This window comes from Lynx rufus, unplaced genomic scaffold (genome assembly GCF_022079265.1).
Source record: "Lynx rufus isolate CCGP_SWC_20201006 ecotype Redwood Valley unplaced genomic scaffold, mLynRuf1.p SCAF_10, whole genome shotgun sequence".
NCBI lineage: Eukaryota > Metazoa > Chordata > Mammalia > Carnivora > Felidae > Lynx > Lynx rufus.
In genome coordinates this window covers 99,311-112,384 of record NW_025814824.1, presented here as the reverse complement: position 1 = coordinate 112,384, position 13,074 = coordinate 99,311, and the positions used below count along the sequence as shown (strand labels likewise).

Genomic DNA, 13,074 nt, shown 5'->3' with positions numbered 1-13,074 from the left:
GTTTGCTCTGCCAATCTTCAGACCATTTTCTGGGGTATTTATGCTGATATGTTATCTAGCTGTATCCCTGGGACAAGGTGAACTTTGGGTCCTCTGACTCCACCATCTTCCTGGCTTCCCCCGTCCATGAGACTTTTTATTGTCGTTGACATAAAAATTGTATTTATTTAAGGTGTACAACTTGATGTTCATGATATGTATCTTAATCTAACCATTATCTCATTGCTTTGAATTCTGTAAGCTTGCAAACTTTATTTTGTACAAAAATATGATTGTGTACAATTTTACACTTGATCTTAGCCAAAAGGCCGAGAAGCGATGATTGTGTACAATTTTAATCAGAAGAGTAATAATAATAAAAACCCAAACCTTAAAGGATGGAGTTCTGACAGGGCAGTCGCGAGAGACAGTATTTGGTGCTCTCAAGAGCCAGAATACAGGGGTTTCGGGCCCAAGGAAGTGGAGGGATTCCCACCATCACACCTACTAACTAACCCATCTGTGCAGTTCTGAGAGCTGCTAATGGGAGGGATGTGGGTAACACTGCCACAAGGTGACACAGCTATGGTTCCACTGCACTGGAGGAAGCAGCTGTCCTTGGCCTCCTCAGGCAAATGGGTCACTGACATCAGTGGGCAAAAGGAGGGCTCTGCCTGGAACTCAGGAGATTCTCTGGGGGCACCTCTTACTACAGCTGGCCCTTGAACAAAAAGGATTTGAATTGCACGGGTCCACTCTACATGGACTTCTTATGAAACAATACTGTAAATGTGTGTTCTCAAGATTTTCTTAACATTTTCTTTCCTCTAGCTTACTTTTTTGTAAGAATGCAGTATAAGATACATGTAACATACAAAATATATGTCCATGTCAAGAAGCGCCTATTAGTAGTTCAGTTTTTGGTGAGTCAAGTTATGTGTAGCTTTAACTGCACAGGTGTTGGGCACCCTTGCCCCCCCACATTGTTCAACTGTACTTCATGCTCAGTAGAGAAGTTAGGAGAAAACTATAGCTACCCAAAAAATGACAGGACTGTGGAAGATCCAGATACTTTAGAAACGCAGATCTGTGTCACAGGGGAGTTTGTGGCAAGGACCAGAAGCTCACTGTCTCTTAGTTCTGCCCTGCCAAAAAGGATGCTGGAGGGACACTGCAAACTGAAGAAGAGGCGTGACTGACTCCTTCCTGTCTTCTCGCTTCTTCATTCTGGTGACGCTTCTGCATGCTGGCAGTGCAGTTCTTTCTGAGAGTGACAGCCAAACCCAGTTTGCTGGCAGAACCAGGTACACTGTGTCAGCCCCCAGCCATCACCCCACAGAACTTACTTCCAAGGCTAGAAATTCCACCACTGGCCACCTGGCAGCCCCTCTTCAGATGTCTGAAACCCAATCACGTGGGGACCCTTTCCTAAGACTCTAGTTTAATAATTCAGATGTGTATTCTTCCCTTCTCAGCCCAGGGAAACTGCAGTTGTCACCCTCATGATACTTTGGAACAGTAGTTGTTAAACTGCGGTCCCATGATCAGCAGTCACTTTCTCCTGGGAACTTGTTAGAAGCGCAGATATTCTCAAGCACCACATGGGTCTACTAAGTCAGTTAACTCTCATGGTGTGACAAGGGCTCTCTGCTTCACAAGCCCTCCAGCTGACCCTAACGCATGCAGAAGTTTGAAAACAACTGCCTTAGAGTTCTCTGCTCACTCTTTTAGTTGCCTATTTAATAATTCCATTAAATTGTTTGAATAACTGGTGTGGGACACCCTAATAGAGTGGCATTCTACCAAAATGTTTAAAGAACTATCAACACCAATCTTTCTTAAACCCTCTGAGAAAACAGAAGAGGGAACTTTTCCCAACTCATTCTACATGGCCAGAATTACCACATATATCACTACAAAAGACTAATATCCCTTAAGACAATAGATACAGAAATCCTAAAGACATCAAAAATAATTAGTGCACTGCATCCCATAGCATATTAAACTGATTATGCACCATGACCAAGTGGGATCTAGCTCAGTAATTAATGCAAGGGTGGATCAACATATGAAGATCAACCAGTGTGACCCATCACATTAAGAGAATGAAGAATAAAACAGTCATCTTGATGCAGAAAAAGTATTTGACAGAACTAACATCCTTTCATAATTAAAAAAAGAAAACAAGACACCCAACAAACTAGGAATAGAGGGGAACTTCCCACAACACGACAAAGGGAATCTATGAAAAACCTCCAACTAATATCATACTTAGGAAGTATGCCTGCTTTTGACACTGCTCTTCAACACTAAAAATTCTAGCCAGAAAATTAGGCAAACAACTAAAAGACATCTAAACTGGAAAGGAAGAAACAGATCTCTGGAGATGACATGATCTAATATACAAAAAACCCTAACGAATCCACAAAAAAAGAACTCTTAGCACTAATAAATTCAACAAAGTTGTGGGATACACAATCAACACACAAAAATTAGTTGTATTTCTATACACTGGCAGTGAACGATCTAAACATAAAATTAAACAAAAACATCCCTTGGTCATATGGGTAGAAAGACTTAAATATTGCTAAGATGGCAATACTACCCAAGGTGATCTACAGGTTCAATGCAATCCCTATCAAAATACCAGCTGCCTTTTTTCCCCCACAGAAGTGGAAAAGCTCATTTTAAATTTTGTATGAAATCGCAGGAGTCACTGAATAGTCAACTTTAAATAATAAAGATGGAGGATTTACACTTTTTTATTTCAGAACTTACTGTTGTAAACCTAGCTGTCAAAACCGTGTGGTACTTGTATAAGAACAGGCATAGAGACCAATGGGATAGAATTAAAAGTCCAGAAATATGTACTGGCACAAAAAGACACAAAGATCAATGGAATAGAATAGAGAACCCAGAAATGGACCCACAAATGTATGGCCAACAAATCTTTGGCAAAGCAGAGAAGAGTATCCAATGGAAAAAAGTTTCTTTAGCAAATGGTGCTGGGAGAACTGGACAGCAACATGCAGAACAATGAAACTGGACCACTTTCTTACACCATACACAAACATAAACTCAAAATGGATGAAAGACCTAAATGTAAGACAGGAAACCATCAAAATCCTAGAGGAGAAAACAGACAACAACCTCTTTGACCTCAGCTACAACAATTTCTTAACACATCTCCAGAGGCAAGGGAAACAAAAGCAAAAATAAACTATTGGGGCCTCATCAAGATAAAAAGCTTCTGCAACAGCAAAGGAAACAATCAGCAAACTAAAAGGCAACTGACAGCATGGAGGAAGATATCTGCAAATGACATATTGGATAAAAGGTCAGTATCCAAAATCTATAAAGAACTTATCAAACTTAACACCGAAAAAACAAATAATTCAGTGAAAAAAATGGGCAGAAGACATGAATAGACACTTTTCCAAAGAAGACATCAGATGGCCAAAAGACACACGAAAAGACGCTCAACACTGCTCATCATCAGGGAAATACAAATCAAAACCACACTAAGATACCACCTCACACCAGTCAGAATGGCTAAAATTAACAACTCAGACAACAACAGATGATGGTGAGGATGCAGAGAAAGAAGAACCCTTTTGCACTGCTGGTGGGAATGCAAACTGGTGCAGCCACTCTAGAAGGTGGTTCTTCAAAAAATTAAAAATAGAACTACCCTATGACCCAGCAAGGCACTACTAGGAATTCATCCAGAGGATACAGGAGTGCTGATCCAAAGGGGCACATGCACCCCAATGTTTATAGCAGCACTATCGACAATAGCCAAAGTATGAAAAGAGCCCAAATGTCCATTGACAGATGAATGGATAAAGAAAATGTGGTATATATCTAATGGAACCTTACTTGGCAATCAAAAAGAATGGAATCTTGCTATTTGCAACAACATGGATGGAACTAGAGGGTATTATGCTAAGCAAAATTAGAGAAAGACAAATATCAGATGACTTCACTCATGTGGAATTTAAGTTACAAAACAGATGAACACAAGGGAAGCAAAAATAATATAAAAACAGAAAGGGAGACAAACCATAAGAGAACAAGCACAGAACAAACTGAGGGTTATTCTCGTAAACACAGAGAACAAACTGCGGGTTGCTGGTGGGGTGTTGGATGGGAGGATGGGCTAAATGGGTGAGGGGCATTAAAGAGGACACTTGTGATGATCACTGGGTGTTATATGTAAGTGATGAATTACTAAATTCTATTCCTGAAATCATTACACTATATGTTAACTAATTTGGATTTAAATAAAACAAAGAAAACCAAAAACAATAACAAAATGCTATTTTCTTGAAAAAATAATTCCAGAAGTAGACCCCGCACATCATTGTCCATCAAATTTTTGACATGTGTGCTAACACCTTTCAGTGGGGAAAGAATCTCTTCAAACAAGTGGTACTTAGATCACTGAATATTCACATGAGAAAGAATGAGACTGAAATATCTCATATAACATATAAAAATTAACTCAAAATGGGTCAAAGACTAAAACTCTTAGAAAATAAGGGTAATTTTTCATAACCTTGTATTTGGTAACGAATTCTTTGATGGGACACCAAACATAATAAGCAACAAAAGAAAACACGGAGAGGCTGGATGTCATCAAAGTTAAAACTTTTCAAAGTACACCATTAAGAAAGGGAAGACAACCCACAGAATGGGAGAAAACATTTGCCAGTCATTTACCTGATAAGAACCTACTATCCAGAATATGTAAAGAACTCTTACAACTCAACAACAGAACATCCCAGTTCAAAAGGGGGCCATGAACTTAGACATTTCTCCAGAGAAAATACACAAATGGCAAACAACTCATGAAAAGAGACTCAATATCATTAGTCATTAGGAAAACTGCAAGTGAAAACCACATTGAGGTACCATTTTAAACCAACCATAATTATCTATAAATGATGACAAAACAGAAAACAACAAGTGCTAGACAAGGATATGGAGAAATTCGCACCTTCTACATTACTGATGGGAACGTAAAATGTGCAGCTGCTGTGAAAAAGACGGTGGTGGTTCCTCAAATAAACAGTTGCCATATAAACCAGCAATTCCAATCCCAGATATATTCCAAAGAAGAATTGAAAGCATGTTTACCTAAAACTTGGATAAGATTGTTCATAGCAGCATTATTCATAATAACCTAAAAGTGGAAACCCAAATGTCCATTTACATTTGACTGATAAATGAATAAAGGGAATGTGGTATGTTCATATGATGGAATGTATTTCAGCCTTTAAAAAGGAATAAAATTTGACACATGGATGAAACTTCAACATGGATGAACCTTGGAAACATGCTGTATGAAAAGAACTGGACACAAAATGTCACATATTGTAGGATTGTGTTTATAGTAAATGTCCAAAGTAGGCAAATCTCTATAAAGAGAAAGCAGATTACCAGTTGCCAGGTAATGGGGATAAGGAGAACTGGTAGTGATTGGTAAGGGATATGGTGTTTCTTTATTGGGATGATGGAAACGTTCTAGAGACAGTGCTAACAGCTGTACAACCATGTGAATAAGTTAAAAACCACTGTATTGCACACTTTGGAATGGTTAAAATGGTGAATTTTATCTCAATTTTGACATTTGTTATCCTGGGTAAGAAACTACAATTTTGATAAGCAGTGGTAAAAATGTCATGGGGGCATTTAAAAAAATTGTGGCATGGGGCGCCTGGGTGGCGCAGTCGGTTAAGCGTCCGACTTCAGCCAGGTCACGATCTCGCGGTCCGTGAGTTCGAGCCCCGCGTCAGGCTCTGGGCTGATGGCTCGGAGCCTGGAGCCTGTTTCCGATTCTGTGTCTCCCTCTCTCTCTGCCCCTCCCCCGTTCATGCTCTGTCTCTCTCTGTCCCAAAAATAAATAAACGTTGGAAAAAAAAATTAAAAAAAAAAATAAATAAAAATATTGTGGCAGAATTGTGGTACATAGAATTTACCATTTTAGCCATTTTAAATAGTTCCGAGGCATTGAGTACATTCACTTTTATGCAACATCTCCAGAACTTTTCTCATCCTGCAAAACTGAAACTCTACCCATTAAACAAGAAGCTCCCGCTTGCCCTTTCCTCTAATTCTGGCAACCCCCATTGCACTTTCTGTCTGAATTTGACTAGCTACTTCACAGAAGTGGATAATAGTCCTTTTGTGCCTGGCTTACTTCATTTAGCAGGTCTTGAGTATTCATCCATGTTGTGGCGTGTGTCAGAACTTCCTTTCTTAGGCTGAGTATTTCATGGTATGTGTGTGCCACAGTACTTTCATCCATGCATCCGACACTGGACGTGCAGGCTGCTTCCACTGTTTGGCCATTGTGAATAATGCTAATAAAACAGGCATACAAATACGTTTGTGTCCCTGGGTTATTTTTTTAATAAAAAAAAAGTTATGGTTTGTTTTTGAAGGGAGTCTGTTACAAATCACTTTTTCTGAAAATAAACCTATCTTTTGCATTAGCTTAAGGATTAGCAATTTAGTTGATAGCCACCGAAAAGAGAACCTGAAGATTGATGGTACTATTTGCTTTAAAGAAACACCAAAGACATAAAAGTATCCATTGCAAATTTATTATGCATTAGGAAGCTTAACTTAAAAACCAACAGCATAGTAAAAAGATATGTTATCTGTTCATAGCAGAACAGGTTTCAAAATATATTTTCTTTTAAATGTATTCAGTCAGTACACAATCCTTATAAAAAATGTATATATATTTTTCTGTCAACACCTTCATTACATTTATAAATACAAGATTTACACAGCACCCCATCAAAAAAAAATTTAAAACTCCTTACAAATATCTACATATATTTCATACCTATAAAACTTTCAGAGGAGTGCTCTGTTAAAGGTGGGTGGGCCCTAGTTAATGGTCCATTTACTGGTGCAGCAAAATACATATAAATCTGTAAATTTTTCTGTCCATAAAACATCTCGAAAAATTAGCAAGACACTTATTTCTGAAACTGAGCTTCCTAAACCACCATGTTTTAGAAAAGAATTTAATGTGCATATTCCCATGAGATTCAAAAGTCAGATAAACAGATGGAAATACTGACTGGAAACAAATGCACACTACAGAGCAGTTAAGGCAGGAGTGTGATGAATGAGAAAAACTCAGAAGACAAACACAGAAGATGCAGCAAGGAGCAGATGGTAATAATACGTTCTATGGTCTGAACTTGGATATAAACTCTACCGGTATCCAGTCACTAATTCTCATCCTCACTTAGTAATATTTATATTGTCAAAAACTTTCTTAGAAGCTTCCTTCAATTTCTGTGTTGCCACCAGACTACTTGATGTGTATTTTTCTTCTGTAAAATCACCTTGGATCTGACCCAAACACTAGCAATGTGAGTTGCCAGTTCTTCATCATTTAAATTTTTAAGAAAATTTTCCTTTATCTAGTAAAGGTTATCACTGATCAGTATTAATAATGTCCAGAGGTTTATATGCTCAATTTCATTCTAGCCAAGAATAGGAAGTAGAAGGAAAAGGAGAATAAGACTTGGGTTTTTGTTTCACCTTTGAACAAAGGCAAGAGATCCCTGAAACTGAGTGACTCTTGGAGTGGCCACTCACGAACACCTGTGGGCTAAGCGGGCGAGGATCAGAGAAACAGGAAGGAAGAAAATAAGAAGGGACTTTTCACCTCAACTCTTGTCCACACCACCCTGTACCTTCCACGGAAAGGGAGATGGAAAGACTATCACTCCAGAATTACTCAAGGAAAGCCAGCCTTCCTACCACAGATACGAAATCTTTCTATTTAAGTTTTGAAGTGTGGACTCCAGATGACTTTGCGAGCTGCAATACTCTTTGCAGTAAAGTACTTCAAATCTTGTTCTCATGTACAGACAAAAAGAAGAAAAGAACCAGGAGGAGGAAGGAGGCAGAAGGGTGGAGGGAGTCACTTCTCAAACCTGGCCCTGAAGGATGCCGCTATTATCTTCCCTCCAGCACCATGAAATCTCCTGTGTGGTGTGGCTCCCCATGGCTCTTAGAGACGGCATCTGCAGAGGCCTCCTTTCTGCCCAGTTTACAGCTCGGTGCACTGATTCCCAGACTCCTCGAAAGAAGAGAGCTCCCAGATGCTGCTGTCTTGCAGCAGTGGCTCAATGTCCTCGTCACTGCCCCGCTCTGGCATGTTGGTCAGGCTGCCGCTGATGCTGTTGCTGTGTTTTTGAATTCCACTGCCTTTACTATACTCAGGGATGAATAAGGCAACCAGGAAAGACATAAGAACTATACATGCCCCAAATAAAAACGGCGGGCCTGGGATGACAGCTCCCTGATGGGCAAGGGAAACAAATGGAGACAAAGAATTAGGTTAGTCTTCAATCCAAAATTAGTCCTAGGTGCCTCCCCCAAACCATCAAAAAGCAAATCCTTTTTTCATAAGCAAATGTTGCATTAAGTATCAAGGCAAAATCTAACAGAGCTTGGTGTCCGGAATATGACAGAGGGCAACCAGTCACTGCTCTTTGCACCGCTTCTCAACTGCTTAGATGGCACTTGTGGATCTCCAGTCCTACCCTATAACCTTAGGTCAGCACTCTGTTCATGAACATGAAGAGCAGTTCCATACAGAAATTAATACTGAACACTGATTTGAAGGAAGGACTGAAGAAATCTCAAATAAATAGGAAAAGCACTCTACTCAGTTTCTAGCAGGGATTTAGGCCATCTCACTTTTTATTTGGCCTGGTTGGGCTTCACGGAAGGAAGGCATTCTGACCAGAGTGCTTGAGTAGGTAAAAACGGACTCTGAACAAGATTAAGACAGAGCTTTGCAAGAATATATTAAATCACTGAAACGATCCTTCCCCAATCCCAGGAATGCACGGAACACAGCACTTACTACTACCAAATACAATAGTAACATTCTATAAACAAGAACGTTCTCCAAATTTAAGTTCAGAATTTGCTGGAATCGGACACAGTGGTTGTTATACAACTAGACTTATCACCAGTTTACCTGCAAGGCAGTATTATCAGAATTCAGTTCCGGTTCCAACTCAGTCAGTTCCACATGGAACATGTAGAATATGAAGCCATACAGTGCTGGCCCCAGGCCATTACACAGTCCTCTTATTCCAGTTATGATCCCCTGGGCAACTCCTGTATCAGAACAAAGAGAAGGGAGCCGGTCTTCTCAGAAAAGCATCTCAAAATTAGGGACTTACATAAAGTAGATAAGGGACTTTTAGCCTACTGTAGTTTCATTTGGTGCAGGAATGTTTTCTTGGTTTTACTGTGTCCTTTTAATATGGTCTTACTCTCTGCCCTAAGATCTATAAGGAGAAATGACAGAGATGTTTGTGAAATCTCTTTTGGGGCTGAGCCCCCCCCCCACCCTCCAATAACAGCTAGATCCTTCCTATAAATGGGGAATAATAAAATGAAAAACTTTAATATTCCTCATTTACAGGCAATTTCCACTTTTCTATGGAATTAAATTTTCCTTCTCTACTCATCTAATGGTGCTTTAAGAATCTCCCCTTTGTCTCCCAGAGCCCTGGTATAAGTCCACAGCAGCCCCAATGCCGTGTACTCCCATGTTCCTCATGGTGACCTGTACTGAAAAATCCCAGAAGGACCAACTTCTAGGCATCTCTGGCTTCTAACATGACAGATAAAATATTAGCCTGAAGCATATGAAATGGATGTTTCCATAATTAAAAATGTTCAAAACATTAGGTTCAACTTAATACAATGTGTTCTAATAATGTTGTATGCTGACATTTAGAGAGACATCTGTACTAAAATGTATGAGCATAACAGGAGCCCAAGAAAATTCACGTCATGAAAGACCAGACGGTGCCTGTCAGACTTCAGGGCAGTGCCCATCCCCACAGGTGGCTCACATCTTCAGAAACAATTCCTCCCAAGGACACATGGACCAGTGAACTCCCATAGTCACTGTGACACACGGCATTTGTGGTGTTCAAGTGACACTTTAAATTTTTGTTTTTAATGTTTAATTTTTGAGAAAGAAACAAGACACAGAGTGTGAGCGAGGAAGGGGCAGAGAGAGACACACGGAATCCGAAGTGGGCTCCAGGCTCCGAGCTGTTAGCACAGAGCCTGACACAGGGCTCAAACTTGCAAACTGTGAGATTATGACCTGAGCCAAAGTCAGATGCTTAACCAACTGAGCCACCCAGGTGCCCCTCAAGTGACACCTTAAAACTGGTGAATAAGATGGTTAATTTCTGATGTGGAAAACTAGGTGCAATGAATAAACAATATTTTCCAGCCTAGTTTTTTATTAAAACTTTTTAAAAGGCTCTAACACATTAAAAAATTTTTCTTTCTAAAATTCACTATTTTCTGACTATATAGTAAGCCATTAAGAGAGAAGAAAAGGAACTGCCTGAGAGAGAAGCCAGAAGCACCAGAAGGATGAAGTAAGAGTCTAGATGTAGGGGTGCCTAGATGGCTCAGTCGGTTAAGCATCCAACTCTTGACTTCGGCTCAGGTCACAATCTCACGGTTTGTGGGTTTGAGCCTTGCGTTGGGCTCTGTGCTGACAGTGTGGAGTCTGCTTGGGATTCTCTCTCTGCCCCTCCCCTGCTCACGCTTGTGTGCACTCTCTCTCAATAAATAAAAAAGAGTCTAGATGCAGAGTGCTATTCTCCACATGGTTGTCTTCATTTTGTTGCTCACTGTGCATTTAACTACACATATTTATCTTATATCCTCTCAAAGAAATCACTTCCTAAATTAAGCTAATGGCCTTTGATTCCAAACTAAAGAAATTTAAGTGATTACAGTGATTAAATAAAGAGCTCACTGCTTTGCTAACCAGTTCATCATTCATTATTTGACATACATCTGTTAAAAGGATTATATAGTCTAGGTAATTCTTACGGTAACACAAAAAAGGAGTCAAAACTGAAAAGAGAAAATGAACAGTTCTATTTCTAACTGCTTAGTCCAGATTTAAAGACTGTAAGATCAACGCAGAAAGTAAAACAGAAAGGCATGGTTGCTGAGAAAGGACCACATGGCTGTCACGTGCTCCATGAGCCTCCCCTACTCCAGGTTTATCTTAGCTGAAAGAGGAAAACAGCGAGGGGACAGTGACCTCACCTTGCTGATCTGACTCTGCGTTCCGAGAGACAAGGGCACTGACTGCAGGAAATGTGATGCTGGACATGGCGGCCACAGTCCCTGCTGCCCACATCATCCTGCAATGACAAGACAGGCTGCAGTCAGGCGGCAGGCCAGCCCCAAGCAGCTTGCTGTTCAGAGTACAATCTGGCAAGATCACAAAGTGCTTTCTGTTTTCTCCTGTTGTATTTATTTTTCCCTCTTTAAAAATGTTTATTTTATTTTACCTCTTTGGAAATCTGTACTTCCTGCTTGTTTTCCCAGTACCAACTTTAGATGTAATAAGCTTAGTGAAGTTTCAAGGATTTCTTGTTTCTATAAACACATCTTCTTCACTGATTTTCCACTTTTCTCTCTGTACTTCTCACCTTTACACTGCCCTTAAATTGCTCAGTTTGCCACCCCACAAGGAAGTGTCACGTGCCACCAGTGGAAACAACAGAGACCTGATGTTCAGGATCACCATGAAAGGAACGTAAGTGCATGTCAGTATTTAGTAGGAGTGTGAGCAACACGCAGCCCTAATGGCCGAAAATCTGCCTGGCCAGACTTCCTTGGGGCTGAACATGCACATCCTTATTGAAAAGAAAAAAAACCCCTGCAGTTCAACAAAATCCTTTAAACATAGCACGAGTCGGACTGAATCAGCTACTGAACCAAAGTTCACAAGAATGAAATCTTAAAGAACAAGAAGAATCAACCACTGAACCAATGACCACATTTCTAGTTCCTCTAAGTTATGTCATCCATTTACATGCGAAAAATGAGGATCAATTCTAGTATTTAAAATGGAGCTAGAAACTTGGGTATTTGGTGACCAGGCACATATTTCTTTTTGTTCTTCAGGGCTTATTTTGACCTTCCTGTTTGTGGGACTCTAATATGCTAGCAGTAATAACTGCCTTAGGGCACACATGATTTTGGAGGGGATCTTAGTGTTCATCTAATTCAGATACTTTCTTACAAAGGTTAAATCACTACCCAAAGTCACTCAGCTAATTATGGCAGTGAACCCTGTCACAAGCATTTTTTCTTGTCTTCTTGTGTTGCTCTGGACTGCATGATGTCACTAAAAATTGACAAGTGTGTATAAAAAGTAGACCTAATTGGACGGGTTGGAAGAGGAGACACACACATTGGATTAAATAAAAACTTCACCGCTGAGGTAAAGGTAATCTGAACAAACAATCTTAGATTATCCAGATCCATCATTCCCTAAATTAGATCTAAAGACAGATTTTGAAATGTTGAATATACCAAACTCCCAAGTAACCCTTGCTTCCTTCACCTCACACTCACCAACTCAAGTTCCTGTCAAGGGTGCTTTTGTCTGTTAGTTTATGAGAATCCAAAGGAGAGGCTTACCAGGCCTGAGATCCAAAACCATACCAGGCTAACTGGAACATCTGGAAGCCCAAGCCAAGGAGGACGGTATTCTTATTCCCCAACGATCTCATCAAGATGGTAAGAAAGACTGTCTATAAACAAAGGAGATAATCTTGAGAAACCATGTGACCACATAGATTTGATGCAGGCTCTGTGAGGGAAGCCCATTAATGATGGCCAGGGACCTCTACTGGCACATAGCCTGGTCTGAGACCTGTGGCTCAGGGCCTTCAGCCTCCTCCCACAAAGCCTGTTCATCTAATGCTTTGCTAGCATTACCCAAAAGGTCATCAAAGCTGTTTAATTATCATGATTGAGAAGGACATGGCTCAGACTCTTAACCACCAGTGAACAGCAACCCCCTGCTGAACATTTACAGAATATGTGGGATTTTGCTGGAGGTTAACAGTGTCACAAAGTTGGATTGATATAAATTGGATTTTAACAAATCTATACTCTGCTGCTAAAAAACAAAACAAAACAAAACCCCACAAAAGTAGCTCAGATAGTCTGTAAAGAGAATAAAAGAGGAGTCTGGGTAATCAGCTAACC

At 40.1% G+C, this 13,074-nt stretch overlaps 1 protein-coding gene across 1 annotated transcript in view; it reads right to left on the bottom strand.

Annotated features, from left to right (window-relative positions):
* Positions 1 to 7,115: 7,115 nt before the first annotated feature.
* MFSD14B (major facilitator superfamily domain containing 14B) overlaps positions 7,116 to 13,074 on the bottom strand; it is a 73,067-nt gene continuing 67,108 nt past the window's right edge. Inside the window, exons 9-12 of the mRNA XM_047100429.1 lie at positions 12,502 to 12,614; positions 11,116 to 11,213; positions 8,999 to 9,141; positions 7,116 to 8,311 (exon numbers count right to left, since the gene is read on the bottom strand). Of these exons, the coding sequence (XP_046956385.1) occupies positions 8,060 to 8,311; positions 8,999 to 9,141; positions 11,116 to 11,213; positions 12,502 to 12,614 (606 nt within the window). The 3' untranslated portion in view covers positions 7,116 to 8,059. The remainder of the gene's footprint in view (positions 8,312 to 8,998; positions 9,142 to 11,115; positions 11,214 to 12,501; positions 12,615 to 13,074) is intronic.